Source organism: Clupea harengus, chromosome 12 (genome assembly GCF_900700415.2).
Source record: "Clupea harengus chromosome 12, Ch_v2.0.2, whole genome shotgun sequence".
Classification (NCBI taxonomy): domain Eukaryota; kingdom Metazoa; phylum Chordata; class Actinopteri; order Clupeiformes; family Clupeidae; genus Clupea; species Clupea harengus.
Genome location: NC_045163.1, coordinates 12408157 through 12432197, shown reverse-complemented (window position 1 = coordinate 12432197; position 24041 = coordinate 12408157). Strand labels below are relative to the sequence as shown.

The window sequence follows — 24041 nt, the reverse complement described above, 5'->3', positions numbered from 1 at the left end:
TGTAATTGCCAATGTGACCTTACTGTGAGCGCAAAGCACAGGCTACCTCTCACTCCAGCCCGGGCCCACATAATCACCGCACATGTGCTCTGTATGACACCTTCATAAACACCATGCCAGCAATCAGCCTGAAAATGGAAGTAATGGGTAAAGTTGGATAATGTGTTACTGTAGAATTCAAATTAGGGGCACTGGGAAAGGATGGCCTTTGGGTTGCAGTACATCAATGCTGATGTAGGTGTCAAATACGTTGTTAGTGAATGTGTTTAGAAAAGGATTTTAGCAGCATTTTACCGATGCCTGTCTGGATTAAGACAATGCTGATCTTGAGTCCCGTACACACAAAACTCCACGTAGAGGAACTAGCTGCTAGTTAAGCTCGTAGTTAAGCTCAGGTTGAGCAGTCGACACACACACACACACTGAGAGACCAGTGTCACTGGTAAAGCACTGGTAAACATATCATCAGCACACACCACGCTCTGTGAACATCTCCCCTCCTTCTCCATTTGAACTCTTGGTGGTCTGAGGGGGGGGGGGGCATGTCTCTTTTTTTCCCCTCCTCATGTGCCTGTTGGCCCCGCCGATGTTTACAACTCCCTTGTTTCGTTTGCGGGTACGCTCACCTCAATAAGTATGTCAACACGCCGTCAGGACGCCGATGACGGGTTCCTTCAAAGCCCCTGACGGAATGCAATAGAACCGAGATAATATAATGTTGTTTGGATAAGGGGGATTTGCGCGTGTCTGTGTGAGTGTGTGTGTTGTGTGTGAGTGTGTATTGTGTGTGTGTCTGCATGTTGCGAGGGGGTGGCGAATGCTTACTCCTCATTCAGCAGGCGTGAGATGAAAGTCGGCTGTCCTCCACTGCTCTCGTCAGCTGTGGCTGCCCCGTAGGCTTGTACCTTAGGCCTGCCTGCTGAATGTGGAGGCCCTGACACTCTTTGGCCCTGGGCTCACCGCAGGTGTGAGCGGATCTCTATTCATACGTGCCATAACTTTATAGCCCCTTCGGTTACTCATGCCTTTTCCCTTGTTAATGTTGAATCTGTGCAGCCTATCCAGTCTTGCTGTCTAGAAGCACAGGGGGACTTTGAGGGAAGACAGTAGCGCTGATCAACAGTGTGCCTGTATGCATGTCTGCCTTGCTATCGGTATAAAAGTAATTTAGCGGCTTTAAATGAGAATTATTCTTTGCGATCGTCGACTGTTATTTTTTAGCCCTCTGCAGGTCTGCTATTTCTGGCTTGGTGTCAATACTGTAAGTCTTACTCAAGACTGCCATCTATTGGTGAATGCATTGTCACACAGTAGTTATTTGCTGAAATGGATGGAAAAGCATGTGTCTGTAAGGAATTTTAAGAGAGGTTGTTGTAATTGTAAGTTATTTGTTTTTGACAGATACAAATCTGTTGTACGTGTCCTTTCAGTGCATTCTGCTGCACACACTTGCCATGTGGTTGCAACTGCACACATCCAAATGTTCTCTGTTTTTACCTCCTACATGCATTTTCTCATAAAACATGAGGCCGATCATTTTACAATCCCACAAGTATCACAAGATCCCTGTTGCCACACCAGTGAATAATAAAAACCCATTGTCAGAGCAGAAAATCCCCCAGAATGCAACACAGTATCATTTAATACTGTTTTCTATGTACGCCAGTAATGCAGTGCAGTTGTGACCATATTCCAGTGTTCTGTTAACGTTGCTTTACCATTACTGTAACACGAAGTAACTCTTTCTTTCCCTGTGCCTCTCTCAGCTGCTCTGACATTTAAGTGTCTGCGGGACCAGTGGCCGGTGTACTGCAAGGTCATCCGGGAGAAGAACCTCTGCACAGACATGCGCTGGTACCAACGCTGCTGCGAAACGTGCCGGGACTTTTACGCACAGAAGCTGCAGCAGAAAAGTTGACGTGCACTTCCCCACCGTCCCCAGTCCCTGACCCCTCTTCCCTCTACACTCGCAGACAGAAAGGTTCTCCGCTTGTCCCCGTAGAAAGAACCCAGGAAGGTTCTGGCTAGAACCCTGTTTTGAAGTATGGAGCCCTTTTGGATATCAGCTGTATAAGCAAAGAGACTCCTCTTGTCAGAAAAGACACAGAACCCCTATAACCCTAAGACAATATTGTAAGTGTAAGGGTTCCATACAGGGAAAAAGCTTTGTAAGTGGAACCTTTAAGGGTTGTTCTACAGGCACAAGCCAAATAACCCTTTTGTTTATGGAGTGCAGTTCTGAAAACATATAGCCCTTTGGACTAGTGCTTGGCATTTTGTCTGATTTCAGTTCAAACAGTGTATGCACTGCCTCTTGGTCAGTTCCACTCCTGAATGTTGTAAGCTCATATTATTTATTATAGAAGTCTTTCGGTAGTAACAGATGTTTCTTCTCAAAATGAGATCCACTCCATCTGACATGTACACTGTATTCATACAGAAACAGCTGGATAGTCTTTGAGTAATGTACAAAAGAGTTGTACAAAAAGTACCTCTTCATAATCCCAATATAGCAGTGAAGTTATGCCATAGAAAGTTCCAGGTTAGTATTCTGATTGGCTGATGGGCATTCTAATGACTGACGTTATCTTATGATAACGCCACTCTGCCTGGTTACTTTGTATACAGGTGCAGGACACCAGTGCCACTATCACATCCCGTGTATACTGTGTGTACAATGATGGCACACAATCTAATGGGCTAGAAAAGCATTTCAAGATAAACTACTCACAATCACATATACATATTACATAGAAATGTGCCACACAGACTGATTGAAAAAAATATGAGATGTATAATACTCTGAGTCTGACTTTTCTTGGGACCAAATGCCAAGCACTAAGGTCATCTCACCCCCTCCTCTCTTATTTATGACAGATGCACTTCTGAATGACGCATCACACAGAACTTACCCATTACAGACGAACCAGATCACATGGGTAAAAAGCACTGTTATTTATATATATTTTATACAAAAGAAAAGCTTGGTTCTTTAGCTATGCATATGGGTAAGGAAGGTGATACCGGTGGAAAGCACGTCAAGACAAATAGCTGAACATCTGTGTCACTTGTGTGGATCATGATGATCTATTGGCTTATTAGTTATCATTTATACTGTAAAGTCAATTTTGTGTCATGTTTTAGTTTCAGAATGCTGAGTTGGTGCTAACTTTTGTTTTTGTTTATTTTTCTCTCTTTTGCAATGATTTTGTTTTCATCCAGACATTAATACTGTGGCCTTTAATGGAGAGAATCTACCTAGTTCTTTGAGGGTGCATATTGTGATTCAAAGGACATCCTGACAAACGTTTCCATATTTGCATTTAATTATGAGACACCAACCAGAAGCTTAATGGAAGGTTATACACCGAATTAATATAGACTGATTACATTTCGTCAAACATAGCTGCTCTCTCTAAGCGCAAAGACATGCCATCCAAGGCGTTTAATTCAACAGTAACTGATAATATCACTCAATAATCCCACTCTTTTGTGACATGACAAACCATTATCATCACTGTGTAATTCAGCTTCGTAAAGCTTTACATTTTCATGGGTTATCTACCAAATGAGGTATTTCAAACATTTCACAGTGTTGATTTCTAACATGCACGTTATTTTATAACAATTATCCCTCATTCCATGCCAAAAATAGTGCTGCTTTTTCAATAAAAAGGCATCAGAGGAGACCTGTTATTGAAGTCCTTAATACCTAATTTGCTGTCTGAAAACATGTTTAAAATCACTTTAACATAGCAATGTAATAAAAAAATGTGCAATGGAATGTACAATGTTGGCATTCTGACGATTTCTGAAATCCCTTAACAATGGTGAGATTTGAAATGAAACTGCCAACTGCCTCAATTAGTTTCACAGAGCCAACATCTGCCTAGGCCTCACAAGTATGACTACACATGAGAGAAAATGAACACTATCATTATCATTAGCTCAAATAAACAAGATAGATTTTCATTGGCAATAAAAGCATTAGCATTACAAAATCAACCACAGATCACAACCAATTAGCACATAACACATAACTCACCACCATGAAACCCAAACCGAGATCCGACTTTATTTTTATTAATAATTATTGAAGAATTTAGTCAGCTTAACATGTCATTTGACTCAGTTTTATCTCATTTTCACTAGAACAAACATTGAAATTTACTTAATTTTGAAGGGCTCAAAGTGTTTCTGCGATTTCCTCCTCACTCAGGCACCTGGCTTCCAAAAAACAGTTGCCCAAATGGGCTTTTTCCAAAGGCCAACCTCCTCCTGTTTCCCCCACAGAAAGGTTACATGAAACAGGAAGAGACTTTACCCCACCCCACTTTGAGAGGCTCAGTGGTTCAGAGTGAAAAATGATCCAATTTTGTCAGTGGTGAAACCTCGGCCATCAGGTTCATCTTCAAAAGCTCTACAACTTTTTTCTGTCTCTATCTCAATGTGCTACGTGAACTCAACATTTAGATTTTCAGATGCTTTCGCGTTCTTTATTAATGCTCTGGTCTAACTTAGCCCACTTGTTCTACAGTGCTCCTCTTTGCTGCCACATGCATAGCATTTTAAACCAGTTTATGGTGAAATATGCATGACACACACTGAAACTAGGCCGCAGATTGTTTTCTAACTGGGTGGGTTATAAATATTTGCATGTATATACATTACTGCAAAACCCTCTCTGATGTTTTTTGTTTTTGTTGCAATTTTTTACTAGTTACGTTTGTTTTAAGAAAAGATTTGTTAAAAATAATCCAAACGACAAAGACAGTCATTATTCTGAAACAACAACATGGCAGGTAGATATGCCTTGAATGAGATGTGTACTCCAGTGTTTTCAAAGTCATAATGTACATGATGTCCTTCATTTCACTGAGGCAAAAGATATTCTGGATTGTCTTTATATAAAAAAAAAACATCAAAAGTAATGACCATGTTTGGGTTTCTGTAAGGTGTTAATGTCTCTAAGTCTAAACCACTTTGTCAAGAATGAAAACGATTCAGAACATGTGGAGGCAGAAACATGATAGGACCTAAGAAAGTGCCTAAGACGGAAACAAACCCTCTTATTTAATCTTTAAAAGTCGATAGAACTCTATCGCAGCATAGACAGTTTCATGGACATGCGTATTAACCTATGACATACCATGTTTCAAACTGTAATAATATTTAACCTATGTAATAATTTGAATGACATTGTAAGTGAATACATCCTCAGTTAATACAAATTCTCAAGGTCAGTTGTACCACCATTTAAAACAACATGGTGCTGGGTATGCATTACCACTTTTATACATCTGTATGTTGAATAATGAATGTCATATAATTACTATATCATATCTGCTATGATGCTGCATAGTGTTGTCACATGAACTGTAATTTAAGACTGTTCTGCTACTGACAGAGTTATGCAGGCATTATGACCAGTTGGTTCAGAGAAAGTGTACTGTAATTGATTTTTCTCTGCCATGTTTTGTGTGCATATACTCTATCAGTACTGTAGGATGCCTAGGAGGCCATGACTGTCTTTTGTGTGTAAATTGTATTTTACAGTACAGTGGTGCTACAAGCTACAAGCTGCTTCTCTCTTTTTCTGCTGCACAAAAAACAATAGTATTCATTTGATATGCATATGTGTATCTCTCATTTCAAATGGTCACTCATCACCCTGTACTTGAAGGGGGAAAAGAAAAAAGGAGATTTTGTTTAAAAAAAATAACACTGTACATGTTAACACTGATTCCCTTTGGGTCTGATGCAGGCTTTTTAGGGCCATCAGTTCTGCCAAGTCTACAGGGTTGTAGTATCGCCAAAGTATTCTCTTGCATCAGGTGCTCAATTAGAAGTACTGGATCTGTACATTCAAAACAACTGAATGCTGCATTGAAAATGTGTTCTCCACTGTTCAAGCTTGCCACAATTGAGGGCTGTGGTTTCTCATAACTACGTGTATATAGCAGTGCCTCACACGATTAAAAAGAATTGCCACAATGTTGTCTTTCTGTGAGTGATGTAGGTTTCACATGATTTTCTATTTTTCATTAAAAAGGAGTTTAACTGCCCTTGGTGTTTAAGGGACAGTTTTGTGGAGTGGAAATGCAGTTCATCTGTACACAGCATTAATATCCCTACGCTGAAAAAAGGGAACAGCTGTTTTGTCAAATTTACTAGACCGTATTACACTGGAATTACACAAATTAGTCTTGTTTCTCCTTAAACATGAAGTTCTTGTGTTGATCTAACTAATTCCAACATTCAAGCATACAATATATTCAACTTAATCATGACGAGTACCTGGAAAGCAAAGAACCTTTCTGCCACCACTTACTTGTTAAATGAATTCCCATCAGCCTTTTTAAGAACATTGAAGTAATTAAGTTTATACAGTAGTGTTGCCAAACGTTTTTATATGGGTTTGCTAATGTTTTCTCAGATGCCAATGCAATTTAAGAGATGGTCTGTGTCTTTGTGTTGGAAATGCGCCATGCATTATTCCCACCATCACCATGTCAGGTATTGATAACACTCAAGATCTCAGTGGTTACACTGATCTCTTGCATGAGAGTAATGAATGCTATTGATTGTTGCCCCATGACTTATTCAGAATGTGTCATTTCTGGAAGCAGTGACATCTTCAATGAAACCTGTCAGTATGTGCTTGCTTATCACACCTCCATAACACAATGTTGAAGTAACATGATTAAATAAATGAAACTACTCATTTCATGTAACCTTAATTTAAACAATTTTATTGGAATTAGTTGGTCAATTTGTATCTGTTTCATACGGGACCTAAATAAACTTTGTAGATTGAAAGAGAGATGCGGTGTTGATTTAACACAATACAATCTTGTGCAACTGATGTCGATAATTAAGTAATCGTACGAAAGCTAAAGCTATTGTTAAGCAAGACCTATTTAATTCCTTCACACTTTAAAAATCAACACCAGTGTGAATTATTTATCACCCTTTCTTTTGGGTCCTACTTTGTTTTTGTAATGTGGTGTTATTTTTGCATACCATCTCGACAGTTACTGCATCAATAACAATGGTACTCTGTGGGCACATAAATATATAATGTGCCCCTTCAACAAAATCCTCAGTGTTGTTCACAAAACAGAACAAAACAATAAAATACAACCCAAAAAACAGTGTTTAGAACTAAATTCCTCTTTTCAAGCTGTCAACATGTTGCCATGGTGTTAGAAGGAAAACGAGAGTTGACGTATTACATCATATAGCACTATGCAATAAATGTATCACACCATGGACTTTAATAATAGGGAATCGTTTGAGCTGGTGCCAAAAATGTTATTTGTTTTCAATGCATTGTGTTTTAATTTTCTTTGAAGTAAGTCGTAACAGTAATTTTTACTACTTTTTTTATCACCCACCTTTGACTGAGAGGTTTGAGATGAAGACAGTCTAGTTGTGTTGTGTAACAAAAGTTGAGTGTGGCAGGGAGTAGATGCGTGTCTGTGCCCTTGTTGGCACTGTGTGTTGCTCTAACAAGGTCTCTAGAGTCAGATAGGATTACACACACCTGTGCGAGACACCTACCTTCTCATCAATTATTACTTCCACTATGGGTTACGGCTGAGTCAGTTGCACACACACACAGTGACAGAGCAGGAGTGCTCTGATGGGGCCAGTCCTGGACGAACAACATGGACATCTCCGCTCTCCCCAACAGCAACCACCCGGAGAAGTTCCTGCAGTTGGATGTGGGGATGCTGCCTGCGACCCACGGAATGTTCCAGATCAATGCGGTGCTGTCCGGACATAAGCAGTGGCACAACAGAGTCTACACAGAGGTATACTACAGTGCACTGCGGCTCAGGTTGTATCTGTGTGGTACTTTAGTGAAACACCACAGGAGCGTACTATGTGGATAACAGAATTCTTTCTCATCAACTAAATTCAACTAATAGATATGATATGTCTGAAGTTTTACAGCTGTTTAGTTTCTTTTAGTGCCTTTCTATGAAAAGATATTGCTGAATTAAACTTCAAATGTCTTTGAGTTTATCTACATCACTGGCATTGTGTTTTCTTCTGTTTAATAACTCTAAAATGCTTGCTTCTCAGCTCTCTATTGTAAACAGCATTAGCTTGTATATAGCTGTACCAAGGGAGAAAGTAAATAAAACATAAAGAAAGGCTTTGTTAATGCATTAAATGACTTCAATGCACAGGTCTGCCAGCAATGAGTCATGCTCCCGTACATTCAGATATACAATTTACTTTCTCTCTCTCTCTTCATTTTAGCTACCTTTTATTTATTTCAAACGTTCGTAAAAGCACTCTGAATAATTACTCCACTGAGTCACTTGGACAGAAAATGAATACACCAGCCACTATGGCCAAAATACCCATTTGATGAGACAATTAGCTTACATTTCTACTGTGGATTTCAGACTCATAGCTGGATTTTACTTTTATATTCTACTTGACCAGAATGACTTGTTTTGCTTTGTTTTGTGATTTTCCTCATTTTCAGAGGGCAAGAAGAAACTTGAGTCTGCAGAGGCCATCGCCGGAGGGCAGTCCCGTGTTCGTCGACTCGGTCCTCCGAAAGCACGTCACGCCAATCACCATGACGCCAAAGACCAAGACCAACCCTCTCTACTCGGACATGATTATTGACGTCGGAGACAACCCAAAGTCGAAGCCCTCCTGGACTATCCAAGAGTACGACAGACAAACACTCCACGGCAATTTAGGAGACTATTTAAAGGTAGCCACACTCTAATAACTTGCTGATTTTAACATCTTCTTTAAAATGCCATGATAACCATAGCATGGGACTGTCTCAGTGCAGTCAAAGCCTTGCCACTAAAAATAGGATAATGTGATAAGGATTATATATTTTATCAGTGTCTGAGAGGATCAATGTTATCTATTTCCAAGCATCACTTTGATGTACAGTAGGCCGACACTACGCTTAATTTAGGGCTTGTGTTAAGAATGTGTTACAGGCCTTGCAGTATGATGATAAAAATCCAATCAGCAGATGAATCATAGCAAGGATCTGGCCTCCTATTATGAATCTTGTAGTAGTAGTGATCATGTCCTCTCCAAAGATGAGTTCAAGCTCAAATTAGACCCATTGTAGAGGGCACACATGGTCGTTTTTTGGTACATGCTGTTGAGTGTTACCCACTGACACCATGGTTATAACAAATTTATATTTGATCCACTAGACATTATTTTCATGGTTGCATCTTAAAATGACATCTTCATTTATCTATCATTGTCTGATAGTGTTTTATAGTGGATATTTGGTACAGAACATCGCTTATGCAGGGTATCCCAAAGCACAGTATACAATATACAGTTAGATACATACCATCCATACCATCAGAGACACATATGTCCTTAAGCATGATATCAATCTGATAATGTAGTACATTTCAACTTCTTGTAGTTCTTATTAGAGTACTCTGAACTCTGAAGATTTACCCTGAAACATACCTTTAAAAGCATGCAGCATATTTCTGTCTGTATATGGTCCAGTAGATACAAATATCTACGTATTCTATCTAAGTATGATATCTTCACCCTAACTCAAGCAAATACATAACATTACTGAATGGTGACTCAGCACAACCTTTAAGGACAACTGATATGAGTGATGCTCAACGTGTGTGTTATTTGATTCTCCGCAAATGACGAGGGCTGTAACCCCAGCCAGCTGAGGTCAGATTAGAATACCAAAGTGCCACCGTATTCCTAAACAATCCGCTCAAAGTCAGCAATCAGAAAACTCAGAGGCTTCACTCTTTAATCCGATGCAAATGATTAAACGCAGCCTTAATTAAAAGGTAAAGAGTAAAAGATGGGTCCCTCTGTGCTTCAGAGTGGTGATGCCATATTGAACCATATTGAAACTGCCAGCCTTTCCCTGGACGGAGCCTCTGAGCACTGCTGACTTCACACATTTTGTAGTGATGAAGAGACACCATTAGCCACGATGAGGCAAATAACAGGGGTTGTTTTTGTGCACTAAACACCAAGGAGCCATGATTATGCTAGGAAATATACAGCAAAGTAATTTGAATGCAACATAAACACTGTTAATTATACACAAGTTTGAACATTGACCTTGAACATCAAGAAGGTTTTGATCAAAGTGTTTTGAGTTGTTGAGTATTAGAATATTATGTCTTAAATCATTCAGATGAACTGTGGAGTTTTAAGCTAGTTTGGCAATTGCCTCGTGAGGCGACAACATCTCTAATTAATTTCCATGTGTTGTAGGAGGATCCGGGAGAGCTCAATTTTTGGCTAGAAGAGCTTTACACCCCAGGGTATGACTCCCTGTTGAGGAAGAAGCAGGCCGAACTAACAAGGAAAAAGATCTGCAAAATATTAACCTCCGTTTTTGTGTCTGTGTGTGTCATAATTGTTGTCATCACTGTGCCAATTGTCGTTTTACGAAATAAAGATTGATTTATTTTTGTAACAGTTTGTCTCATCTCCAAACAATATATCATGCCCAATTTGCCTAATTGGTTATATCTTTAATTTTACCTGCATTTCTGGATCCCTAATACTGGAAGACAAGTCTTCCATTATTTGAAATCTATGAGTGGTTTCTAACTGAAGAAGACTGTTAACTTATGGTCAGAGAAACAGGTATCAAATAGAGACCAAGGGCTTTGGGCACAGGGGTCTGGTTCCTCCTTCTCAATCCCTTTGGCCGCACTGTCAGGTCTAATTAGGTGATTATTTTACCTCACAAACTCATGATTTGCTTCTAGTTTACTCAGTAGTGATTATAGCAATACCCAGGGTACCTTAGATTTGTTTAAAAAAAAAAAAAAAAACATTTATGAAGGATATTGCCAATATAGTGGATTTGTTTTTTTTACTGTTCTAGGAAAACTCATATCTTTTAAATACAAATCCTGGATGTAAAATCTGCTAAGGCATTTTCACTTTGTATGAGATGTACAGACCATACTGACGTTTTCTGCCACAGATAAAGAACCCATCTATCATGAAACCCATTCTTCTCCTCTCTCTCCTGTCGTTTTATTCCTCTGTCCTCCACACTCAGTCATTTGCCCATTTCCACTAGCCTTTACTCTCTCCATCCACTTTCCTCTCTGCTCTCTCTCTCTCTCACTCATCCCCTTTCATTTATAAACTTCCCCTCATCTTTCTCGCTCTCTGTCTTTGAGTAATTGTGCCCCGTGTGATTGTCTTTGGCTCTGTCGTTAACTCCTCTCTTCTTCTCCCATTTCTTCCCCCGGTTTTTCTTCCTCTTTTTCTTTCTTTTGCCATTTCCTCATCCTATGTTTACTCCTGTTCTTATCTTCCACTCACAGCTATCATCTATTCTCCTCTCTTGTTTTCTTGCTTCAATTAAGCCTTTGTTGTCAGGCTCTATTCTTTCTATTTTAGCCCTTCTCTCCTACTTCAGAAGCAATTTCATCCATTTTAAACTTGTTCTCTGCTGCTCAGGTTCCTGTCTTTGCCCCCCCCCCCCCTCTTTTGGATAATCTTCTCTTTCATTGTTATTCTCTAAGCACATCTGCTATCTTCTCTTCTTTTGCTTCTCCAATCTTTTCCTTTCTTCGATTCAATTTCCACCTGCAATCTTTCAGACTCTTCTGCTTTACATTAATTCTTTGTATTCACCTCTGTCATTCACTAGAATGGTGTTATTCTGCTTAATTGTTACGCTATTTGGTTCTGTCATTCATTTGGGGTCTGACAAAATGTACATTTGAATCCCTTAATTGCAAATTATTGTATTTGCTCCAAAACGATTACATCCAAGTAGCCTTGTAACAACAGGTGTTCAGTTAGGCATAGACAGCTATCTGTGTCTCTGTACATTCCATATACAAGCCTGTTTCTCTTCTGAACATCATGGGGGTCACTTTTCTCTCAGATGCACCGGAGAGTTCTAAGGAAGCATTGCAAAGGTTGCCATAAATGAGGTTTAGGAAAAAGACCACACCTGACTCTTCCTGGACAGCAGACAGTACACCTAATTTCTTCCAGCCTCTCTTAGCGTTTACTCATATGCCTCCTTCATCAGTAAAGTGATTCAGATCGATGATGCTGAAGCCACAGTCTTCACCTGTGCATATCTTTTAGTATGCTTCATATATCATCTGTAGAAAATTATTCCATGTCCTTCAAAATGTTATGTTAATAAATAGCTTTCAATTGCAACAGAAATGTATTATATAATGGCATAACAAAGTTTTGTAATAGAATCAATGGATGACACTTCTGAGGGTTTTAACAAGCTTTATATCCCGCTGTGTGTCTGTTAACAAAAATAACACATTTTCAAAGCTTTTACCGCTGAATATCCTGTCACTGTGCAAAGTCATTATCATTTCTCTGTTGTGCTCTGTTGCGACACAAAGCTATGATTGATGAGGCGACCTAGCCGAACTAGACGAGCAATCAAGGTTTTAGCTTTGTCAGAGGAGATTTCTCCACTGACAACAACATAAATCCGTTGTGATCTTTATCTAGATAACAGGCAACAACTCATTTCCGGGTTTAATTGAAATGCTTTATCACAGGAAGGATGTTGATGGAATTAACATGTCCAGAAAAAGTTAATAAGCAGATGATCATGCAACATGAAACAAGATGCATCAGTTCATCCTGCAAACAATGATAACATTGCTGATACATATCTACATCATATCATTTTATGTTGAAGACATTTCCGTAGGAGAAATTAACGTTTTAACATGTAGTTGAAATGTAGTTGTAGATGTAGTTGAAAACTACCTGCGCCTATGGCCACCGCAATAACTGGAGAGTCTCATATCGTCAGTAAATCATGTCAGTTATTGAGTGCCATCACGCAGCTGGCTTGGCCAAGGGGGTGGACAAGGTGCATTATTAGATGGCGTGACCTCCACCTCCACCCGACGAATGACTGATGCCCTTTAATATATTTTTCCTAGATGTCACTGGAAATGTTTATTTTTAGGCAAAACTTCATCACAAAACTCCCTAGCTTATGAGCCAATATATTTATTTTGCCTGGCAGGTAACCTGTATATATAAGAATATATTGTTTTGTAAATGTAACTCGATAATGAAAAATGCGCTGTGTTGTATTTTGCACATCTGTACCACTAGGGGGTAATGCAGCACAACACACACACCTCAGCCTTGGCTCTCCATTCGCAAATCAAAAGTTTAGTTAAGTATTTGTTTGTGTGTTGGTTTATTTTGTGTTTATATTTTTGCTCGTTTTGTATTAATTAACATTAGGTTAACATTACCGTACCATTTTGAGAACAAAGGTTAGGCCTAGGTTGTCCATTAGCCTACCCTGATTCAAAAATAACTATTCCATGTTCAAAAATATTTTCCGCTGCAGTGGTTATTACATTTACTGTGGCATTATGCCTGAACTAATATTACTCAATTCTGGCAATGACAACTGTAAATATATGATTTGCATCTTGGGGACCTCCAGGTACAAGTTAAGTTACATGGGGGACACTGGAATATGTGCAGTTTTATTGTGGGTTTACATGTATGCTGCTCGGATCTTCAGTGGGGTTCCTACTTCATATTCACTGAAGCAGCCGTGGTGATGTAGGTTCTCACCGCTCTCTTATAGCTCTCCCTCAAGACGTCAGCTTGCATGGGGAAGAGGAATAGTCAGCATGCATCGCTCCGCCCTCAGACTGCTAGGCAGAAGAAGCCTTCGCTTTTCCCGTTACTTCTGACACCGTGAATATGTGTAGTGACACCACCGACAGGCTTTCGCCACAGCGGACAGAAAGTGAAGAGGAGAGATTTGGGAGATAAAAAGTTATTTAGGCAGACGTCAATTTGTAAACAAAATGGCGAGTCGGTGGAGGATGTAATAGCTTGATGGCAAGCTAGCTCTACCTACTGAATGGTATGAAGTCTACAAACTGTTCTAATGTCATTATAACACTGCGAGGCGGGAAGCGGAGAAGACTCAGAAGGGTCGCTATGTCTTCGGATAGGATACATGAACCATATAATGCCTAATTTTCAAAGGAACTATGTTTGTCCCGGAATGTTATGAGGACTACTGGCTACAGCGTTACCTTCCAGAAGAACAGTGCAGTAACTTCTTCCGTCGCGCTGGACACTGCAACTAAAGAGGGTTCTTGCCAAAAAGCAACTGGCGCTCCAGAAAAGTTGAAATATATTTGTTAAATAGCGGCAAGGCGTTCATCCGTCTCTGCGTTCTGCGTTGAATGGATACCTTTCAGGGATGATGTTCATACATTTAGAAATAACAAATGCTGTTACCCTCAGGTATCATTTCTTAATTTGGCAGTGCACTTTGTTGATGTGATAATCATGTATGACACTCTTTCGACGGATTACGGCTACATATCTTTACATATCTGAGGAACTTCGCATCGTTCACCCTTTTCTCAAACTGTCGGCAATCTATTGTACTGTTTCTACCATGGCTGTCAGGTCCAGGAGACCATGGATGAGCGTAATTGTTGGGGTAGTTCTTGGATTTACAGCTGCTTCGTGGCTGATTGTCCCAAGGGTGATGGAGATTAGTGGCAAGAAGAGGCGGTCCTCCATGTGTTCTTACTACAGCAATTCTGTGAATATAGCCAAAGTTCCAGAAGTACACGGTAGCACCGCAACGAGCAATGCGTGGCGCAAAGACCCGGAGAGCCCTTTATCTAGTCAAGAAGGAAGCGAGGAAGAGGAGGAAAGTGTCTACCGGACAGGCAATGGAAGCGGGGACGGCGGAGGACCTATAGCCAGACCTAAGCATTTCCTCTTCGTCGGTGTCATGACAGCCAAAAAGTACCTTGATTCACGAGCAGTTGCGGCGTATAGGACGTGGACTCGTTCCATCCCGGGGAAGGTGGAGTTTTTCTCCAGTGAAGGCTCGGAAACGGTCCCGCTGCCAAGTCCCCTCCCCGTGGTATCGTTGGCCGGAGTGGACGACTCATACCCTCCCCAAAAGAAATCCTTTATGATGCTTAAATACATGCACGACCATTACTTGGATAAATACGAATGGTTCATGAGGGCAGATGACGATGTCTACATTCGAGGTGAATACTTGTTGAAGAATGGGGTATAATTTACATATGTCATTTGAGCCCTGGGGCCAGGCTGGTAATTTGTTGAGAGACTTAGTTTGACTTGGCTGCAGTATAGCCAAGTAGTGATTATAAATTGCGAGGTCTCCAGGTATTAGAGCGCCAATTTAGTACCAAAAGATCACAGGCCATAGGCACCAGACAACCGATACACACTAAACACGTGCTGTTTGTTGTCATCCCTCCTAATGTCAATAAACCAGACCCAGACCTCATTAGCCATTTTTACAGAGCAGACACACTCTTCAGTACCTACCCAGTGTTACAGTTTTGAAGCCAATTAATTGATTCCTCTGGTCAGCTGTCTCTGCTTGGCCAATCCAGTTTACCAAGCGATCATTGCATTACCCTGCCATTGATTTCTGTTACTTGGTAAAGCTGACTGTCCCCACAGCTACAGAGAAATGACCAATGCAGATAGCCAGATTGATTGGTGAATGCAGTGTTATCACTTTTAAATCATCCCTGTGCAAAACCAGTCACTATGCAGATCCACCCGCATCTCATAAGCATTCTAAGTACCAAGTTAATTTCACAGATACCCTGCCCATAAATATTCTGATCAAAAGCAATCTGGTAAAATGCAATGCAGATTCTGCTGAGATTTGATATGCATACCAAACACGGAAATGGGACATTTTATTCTTAGAAGGTGAATGATTCTTATTTGAATATGACACATGGGAAAACCAAGGTTGTTACTTTTGTGTTATTTTATCATGCTGCATTTTGATAATGTTGCTGTCTCACTGTCCGGGTTCTAGGAGTTTTTTTGTGTGAATGTGTCCTCTATGTGTCAGCCATTCCTGCTATTGACTTGGCACTGAATCAGTTTTATTTCAGGCGACCAGTGAGCATTCATAACGAGGTTAATTCAATACTTAGGCCCCAGCATTGCTATGAAAACTGTCCTCAAATTCCACCGTGCCATGCTGAGGTATTTTCTCTGAATAGCATGCACTCTTACTGGTCTAAACTGGGGATGAATGGACGAACGTGTGTCCACATAGATTATCATTGTTTGTACGTGAATATTATCTAATCTAAAGCTTTATTTGATTAGTGCTGCACTGACTGGCTATAGGGTACGGCAGAGTTATCATCTGTACTGAAAAGGTATTACATATTTAAGTAGTTGAGAGTGATAAACCACGTTCTTGATTCTGCATAAGCCAGGAAATTACAGTCTACCAGACTGTATTATGAGGTCGCTTTATGGAAGAATTTAAGTGTTCAAGTAGATCAGTACAGATCACAGGCATTCACAACTCACTAATGCTCACATTTAAACCAAATGGAAGAGATTTAAGACTCAAACTGACTACAAAAACTATTTTTAAATCACATATGAACTATGTACAGTGTCTTGGGATGTAAACTTAAGTAGAATGATTTACACTGTTAGCTGTAGTTACAGAGTGCTGATGGGTAAATCAGTCAAGTTAAACGTTGGCCAGGCTGTAACCTGGTACAAGTTTGCCCCAGAGTCTCTCCCTTTGCCACAACCCATACGTCATGGTCCTTGCAAGTCTTCCATTCTCTTGCCATAGTCCTGACACATATGTATGAGTGGTCCAGAACAAATTAGAGCGGATTATTCAGACTCCCTGAAATCCCTGTTACATAGTCGCTTAAACACAGTTTGGAGAAAGGGAGGCTGTCTTAGAAAAAGTAATTCTTGATACTTCACATGAATGGGTGCCATTCATAGGAACCTATTCACTGTGTTCTGAAGTAACACAATGTTTAGCTTCTGGAATATTTGACAAAAAGTCCAGAGCAGGTATGAAAGTGATGAAATGTATTTTAAATATAATCCTTGTAGGTCGCCGGTAAACAACAACAAGTCATTGCACTAGGGCCAGTCAGAGGTTCTAGGATCACCATTATAACAGAATAAAATAGACTTTCCTTTGGACCTGGACTTTGGTTTGTTTGGAAACTGCTAAATGAACCCAAACATAACCAGATTTGCTTTAGGGGTGGAAGAATTGTATGTGCTGAGAGACCCATCTCACACAAGGTCATGCAACCCACTTCTCCGCAGGAGAAAAGCTGGAGTCCTTCCTGAGGTCGCTGAACAGCAGCAAGCCCCTGTACCTGGGCCAGACGGGCCTCGGCACCACGGAGGAGCTGGGAAAGCTGGCACTGGAGCCCGGGGAGAACTTCTGCATGGGCGGCCCCGGCATGATCTTCAGCCGGGAGGTGCTGCGCAGGATGGTGCCCCACATCCGCACCTGCCTGCGGGAGATGTACACCACCCACGAGGACGTGGAGGTGGGCCGCTGCGTGCGACGCTTCGGGGGCACCCAGTGCGTCTGGTCCTACGAGGTGAGTGAGAGACAGCGGAGACTTCGGTGTTCGACCATGAGCTCTGATAAAGTGCTGCTCTGCTATATGATTTACAGTGATGTTTCGACCTCTGGGAGTGAAGTCAGTGGTTGAGGTTCGGACAGACCAGAATGCATTCATCAACATTTAACAATCTCATGATATACTGAATATGACTTTTCTGGAAACATCACATCCACCATCGCGTTCATTTTACAACATTCTAAACACTCCCTTTGGGTTTGGCCAACTGTTTAAGTGCCAGTCTGGTGTATGAACTTACAGAGACATGTTGACCTCTTTGGGACTTAAGTCAGTGGTCTTGAGGTTGTGAGTTGTGAGTGGAGTTGTTATATACACAAACACACACACACACACACACACACACACACACACATGCTATATATATGCACATGCTAGGCATCCACGGTCTCTGAATTGATCTGTTTTTGAAGGACACCGAAGTGCGTTGTGCCACTCTACTACCCTGAATGTCTTGGCTTTATCACAGCACGGCATGTGCAGTTCAGTGCTTAGAGCACTTAGAGGTGAAAGTGGCCATTTTATTGCTTCTTTTACCTTTTTAATAATCTTTTACTATGTTCTGGCAAAGCGCCTCCTCTTCATCAGATGCTCCCAGTCTCTCTCTCTCTCTCTCTCTATCTGGGTTCATTCATCAAATTACTGTTAAGGGAAAGGTACCACCCTCCTACCGTCCCTAGAGACGTATGTACTCGCTGAGTCCTACCCAGTGACATACTTTTCTCTTGTTAGAAAAACACTGACACACTTATACCCGTGACCGGTATTTATTTGTGGTAAGGTTTTTGTGGGTGTGTGTGTGTGAGTGTTTGTCTGCAAGTGTGAGAACTGAATGAGGGTCAGTGGGAGTGCCTATGTGTACATATACACAAGGACATGTCCAGGTGTGTTTGTTTATGTGTATGTATGTGTGCGTGTGTGTATGTCTGTTTTTGCATTCAACTGTGTACTATTAAGGGAACACTGTGTACACTTATGTAATTTATGTGTGTGTGTTTGTGTGTGTGTGTGTGTGTGTGTGTGTGTGTTTGTGCATGTGTGTGTGCGTGTGTGTGTGTGTGTGTGTGTGTGTGTGTGTGTGTGTGTGTGTGTGTGTTTGAGTTTGACTCCTCCTACCTCCCCATTCACCCCACTGATCCATCTAGAGTCTGATTATTTTCCCTGGAATATGGGCTCTGGCTAATGACTTATCCATCCCCTCTCATTTCTCTCTCTGAGGGATAGTTTCCTCTGTGCCTTACAGGCAGGGAAATTTCCCCTCAGACAAATGGATACGCGAGAGAGATGTTTCCATCAGTGTAAAAATACCCCATTTTTCAGCGTTTCCATCAGATTAGATAGAGCGTGATCAAACCCTGAATCACACACTGTGTAATTGCCATGTGCGTTTTAGGCAACTGTTCGAACTTTCAGTCAGTGAGCACTTTCCTGACTGCATGTATGCATCTACCATTCTGAGCGCTATAGATTCTTATGTAACACGCTTATTATGAGGCAAGCTTTGGAGCTCTCAGTCTTCGGTCATAATGAAGAGAACACAATGGACACCAGAATCCCCTTGGAGAACTATGCAAAGTAGAGGTTCCAAGGTCAAAACAACAGCCACAAGCTGCTCCGACCTTCACTACTCAGCAGTATCCACATGGCAGCACCTTTGTGACTTATGCACAGTACTCTGCTCAGTCACATTGTCATTGCCCCCCCCCCCCCCCCACGAGTTCATAAGCATGAATATTTAGGCACCTGAAATTGGATTAGACCTTGAAATTACTATGGAGGATATGTGCCTGCAGATTATTCAATGACTCCTGGCAGTCATTATTGTCATATATTATGCCTGCAAGGTTCCTGGTAATCTAATCACATTGGCCTGATTGCAGTTAAACAGCAGCTGAACCTGCATCCCTCCTAAAGCACAGTTAAATGGAGTCTTAAATGGCACTTTAATGGCATTTAGTCAGTCAGACTTTATGAACCCTTTAGATTATTTGCTGCACAATGCGTAAGGAAAGCTAGAAGAGCTTGATGTCTTCTCCAAATGTGATTGGCATCCAGTCAACCTTTGTGTGATGATGGGATTGGAGGTGCACCTGTTGTAGCTAGACTATTGCCATTGTTTACAGGGGCTTCCTGTGCCTCTATTCAGAATACTGAACAACTTCCTGAAGCTACACTATCTGCCAGATAATTTGATCAGTACTGTTCATAGATGTGGAAGAAATGTCACACTTTCATTGCAATGGAGTGTACATCATAATATTTATTCGTTCAGGTTATTCAGATAATTCAGTCATTCACCTAGAATGATCAGATTCTCAAGCTTAAAGCATTTAAAAAGGCTGAATTGTAATGAGATGACAGTTTGTCCTTTTGTGTAGTGACAGATCTTAAAATCTGTCAGAGCGCTGACAAATCAGGGCAAGTTTGAAGCACAGCCTTTTCAACTCTATTCAAGTCCATCAAAACATGTCAGTCACTGCGTACGACTTGACAGTCTTTTACCTCCTCTAGCTCTGCAATACTGAATTTGCAAACTCAGTCGAGTGTTTACATTAAATGAATGACATCTTCATGCATATGAGGTCATGCCTATTATTATGATGTAGGGTTCAGAAGTGTTCACTGTTTAAACATGGCCAGATGTTCCGTTCTGAGCTGGGCTGTTCCGTCAGGTTAAAGACTTTCCCAGAGCTTTGCTTCTCCATGTCAGGTTGTGAGAAAGTCTCCTTCGCTCCATTTGTTCAGTAAAAGGTTTCGGCTGTAACTGCTCTTGGAAAGTACTCAACAGCCAGTCAGGCTGACTGGAGCTTCTGGAGGTGTTGCTGTCTCTCAATGTCTTTCCACTGGCTGAATTATTTACAAGGCAAAGAGTCATAGCTGAGGCTAAAGAAAAGAAAACACTCTCTTTCTTTCACACATACACCACAAGTACACACACACACACACACACACACACACACACACACACACACACACACACACACACACACACACACACACACACACACACACACACACACACACACACACACACTTCACCCTTTTGTCCAGCTGTCTTTTTTTCCCTGAAGGAAACCCAGTTCTTCCCTCTGACTCAACATGCTTGGACGCTTCCTTCCAGGGAGTACTCAGACACACTCAGATGACGGCATAAAACGTATTATGACTGTGTCTCCCTGTCCTTGTCTGAGAGAAGTACGCAGGCATCCATTAGCAATCAGCCTATTATAGCATTTGTGCTAAGTGCTCCAGAATGTTTTTTTTTCCTTATTCACTTGCCATTGATTGTCATTGCAAAAGGTTCCTCTGACTCTTTAATGTCACTAAGTGCCCGACACGCTAGCTCACACTTGATTGTACCTTTGCAAAGTCCCCTTCGCGAATAAGGCTTCAATTTTGCTCCCTAATTTGTGCAAATATTTGCTAATGACGGCGGATAATGACGGTTAGGTCAGCAGCTTATTTGGTAAGCAGGGCAGATTTCAAGGAGAGGCACACTAGTCAGATGGTAGCCACAAGGTTAGCCATCCCTCCTGAGTTCCTCTCAAACACACTCTCATGCTGAATGGATCCTTTTTTTACCACCAGTGCATTTGCACTGAATATAATCATAACTCCAGGATTCATGAGGAATATTAAGTTACTGTGCCCAATGCCATAGACGGTTGAATGCCGAATTATTGTGCCGAATGTTTTGAAATGCAGGTTTTTGGGAGCACAAAGGGGGGGGGGGGGGGGGGGGAATGCACACACGGGCAGTTTCTTCATATACGTGATTTGATTTTGCTTAATCCTCACATAAAAAAAAAAAAAGAAAAATTACTTTCATGGTCTGGAGAACATCATCTGCATATTGATTAAAGAGCAACGTTACTGGCCTCCCGAGCGCTCTCTTTTTCTCTCTCTCACGCTTTCTCTCTCTGAGGTACCTAACCCCCAGCACAAAGCACCTCCACCAACGCGCTGACAAGATCGTGGTCTTTTGCACTGCCATAATGAGTCCATCTATGCACATGTGTGATGTTTAATTCATTTAATCTCACTGGGTTCTGATTTAAAACAGATGAGAAAAAAAGCTCTCCTTTTTCGGTGCCTGCTCGTGCTCTGATGTTTTTGGTGTTTACAAATGGAGGATTTGTTAAATTCAAACTAGAATTTTTTTCCAAACTAAAAGACCTGACATGCCATTATAGTCCCCATTTAAGACCTGATTTATGTGTGCGTGTAAACTGTTGGACACGTTTGAGTGCAAGCTTTTTTGAGAATTTTGGCTGTAAATGGTCCTCTACTCAGAATTAAACATCACCGAGGTTAGACATCAAGCTTTTAATCTGCACTTACAGTTTCTACAGCTGTTTAGATCATTATGCCAGCGTTTAGAAGGATGTTACACACACACACACACACACATTAGACTTCACTGACACCTTAGGTGATAACATCGCCTTTTCATAGGGCTTTGAGGTGAATTAAACTGTCTAGTATGACAAACCTGTAAGAAGGACTAGCATTACCCTTCATCACTAATATATCTGCCAGTCTCTTCTCAGGAGCAGGAATCATAGCTGTTCACACCTTCACATAAAGTAAACATTTGATTTTCCTATGAAGGACACCAAGTGTGTGTCACTCGAAGTAAGGAAAGGGGTTTAATAGACACAATACAGCATTCCATCACTCATTGATCTACACTACCGGCAAACCACAGTGACAGCAACCACAGCTATGCCTACTGGAACCCAAAATACAACAGATATGTAGACCTCTAATTTTTCAATCAGGAATTGACTTGTTAGTTTTATTATTGTTACATTTTTCAACTGAAGGAATGTGTGTGGGTTCCAGATTAGCTTCAGGAAGTTGCAGTGCAATTTCCTTTTGCTTGTTTACATTTGAGATGCGTGTGCTGGATGACTTTCAGGAGCATTTGCGGCACCATAATAAATCACGTTTGTGTGCCGTTCAGTTGATGGTGAATCATTTTGGAGAGGGTTCAATTGGACATCCATTTTACTTAACGATAGAGAGCTCTTAGATAGCTCTTCCCAGAGATCCACAAGAAGTGGGCAGATGAACGTTATAGATGTGATTGTTAATTTGTAGTTACAGGGTAATTTAACACTGCCACACCGTGTTGAGCATTTTATAGATTACGTCACAGCATGCCCAGAAACTTACCTACATACATTTCTGCCCAACATAATGGCCTAGCTACATTTATGAAGTGTATTTATAAATGGCCCACAAATACTCGACTCTTATTTTTAAGTAGTATTAGCAATTTGGTCTCAAATAAACATGCGTGTACATGAAATGTATGTATATGTTTCTACTATAATAATTTTTTTGTGAGCTAGATCCCATAGGCCTAATTCTATCACAAGTATTTTGTAGAATCTTACTACACATTGTTAGACGTGTGAAACAATGCTTTAGATGCCAGAAAAGTGAAGCCAATTTAGTGAGAAACTACAGGGAAAAGTTGAAGAAGGGTTTATGAGAGCATCCTCTCTTCCCACTCACCATCTGTAACTCCACTGAATGTGCTAATCTCTCCATCTGCCGTAAGCATGGATGGATCTGGGGGGGGGGGGGCAGAAAAATGCCCGGGAGAGCCCATCGTCAGACATGTCCAAACTCAACACCAGCAGAAGGCCCTGCAGTGCCCCAGCGCTCGAGACTAAAAGTTTGTCTCGCTCTCTAGTAGAGATATCGTTCCCATATTCATCCGTGCAGGGGTACAGAGACAACCACTTTTTCTGTGATTTATTGTCTTGTCATGGGATCGATTTGCAGTCAGGAAATTCTTCAAATGAATGATCATTATGAGCCTGTAAATGAGAGTTGGATATTCACTGTATAGAAAGTAGTAACTTTGTCATTTGTACGAAAAGTAGGACCTCTACTGTATGAGGTATAGGCAGACGCTAATGAAAGATCGGATTACTTCCAGTTTGCTGACTGGTCTACGGTCTCTCGCAGTAGTGTGTTGACTGATTGTAGAGAGAAGGAATCTCTCGCCGCTGTGTCTTGGCTTTCCTACAGGCAGCAATCATCCAGCATGCACTTGGTTGTTTGAGTTTGATGTTGCTGTGGAACACCTCTAGCCTTAAGCACAGAGGGCATTGTGCGAAGCTGTAACTCCGTGTTATCTCTCTGTCGGCGCTGTCAATTTCTACTCCCCTCCTCTTTTCATCACAAGAAACAAAAACAAACACACACACAGATACACATACACAGACACAAACACTCACACAAGCACACACCTACTCTCTGTCCCCCTCTCTCTCTCTCTCTCTATGTCTCTCTCTCAGACACACACACACACACACACACACACAAACACAAACACACACACACACAAAAACACAGGCACAAAGACTCAAAAGCACACACAAGACGCAAGCACACACCCACTCGCTCAGTCTCTCACACACACACACACGTACGCACACACACAAACACACACACACTCATATGTACACACTCACACACAGAAGCTCTCTCTCTCTCTCTTTCTCTGTTTTCACTCATTCAGGAGGGATATAAGCTGGTTTCCTT

General features: G+C 41.1%; 3 protein-coding genes across 3 annotated transcripts in view; all 3 read left to right on the top strand.

The window, feature by feature from the left end:
- The window catches only part of LOC105903709 (A disintegrin and metalloproteinase with thrombospondin motifs 19), a 60953-nt gene extending 54959 nt beyond the window's left edge, over window positions 1–5994 (top strand). The window contains exon 23 of the mRNA XM_031577741.2: window positions 1767–5994. Within this exon, the coding sequence (XP_031433601.1) occupies window positions 1767–1918 (152 nt within the window). The 3' untranslated portion in view covers window positions 1919–5994. The remainder of the gene's footprint in view (window positions 1–1766) is intronic.
- Window positions 5995–7670: 1676 nt separating this feature from the next.
- On the top strand, window positions 7671–11481 carry minar2 (membrane integral NOTCH2 associated receptor 2). The gene is made up of 3 exons (XM_031577928.2): window positions 7671–7817; window positions 8504–8740; window positions 10264–11481. The coding sequence occupies exons 1-3, from the start codon at window positions 7671–7673 to the stop codon at window positions 10453–10455; spliced, it is 576 nt and encodes a 191-aa protein (XP_031433788.1). The 3' UTR covers window positions 10456–11481.
- Window positions 11482–12702: 1221 nt separating this feature from the next.
- chsy3 (chondroitin sulfate synthase 3) overlaps window positions 12703–24041 on the top strand; it is a 90812-nt gene continuing 79473 nt past the window's right edge. Inside the window, exons 1-2 of the mRNA XM_012814800.2 lie at window positions 12703–15059; window positions 17155–17438. Coding sequence (XP_012670254.2) covers window positions 14339–15059; window positions 17155–17438 — 1005 coding nt within the window. The 5' untranslated portion in view covers window positions 12703–14338. The remainder of the gene's footprint in view (window positions 15060–17154; window positions 17439–24041) is intronic.

Excerpts from the sequence above, each read along its gene's own strand:
- minar2 (XM_031577928.2), top strand. The coding sequence starts at position 7,671 with ATGGACATCTCCGCTCTCCCCAACAGCAACCACCCGGAGAAGTTCCTG. Across the intron at positions 7,818-8,503 it reads ACAACAGAGTCTACACAGAG|AGGGCAAGAAGAAACTTGAG; the intron begins GTATACTACAGT and ends CCTCATTTTCAG. Across the intron at positions 8,741-10,263 it reads ATTTAGGAGACTATTTAAAG|GAGGATCCGGGAGAGCTCAA; the intron begins GTAGCCACACTC and ends CATGTGTTGTAG.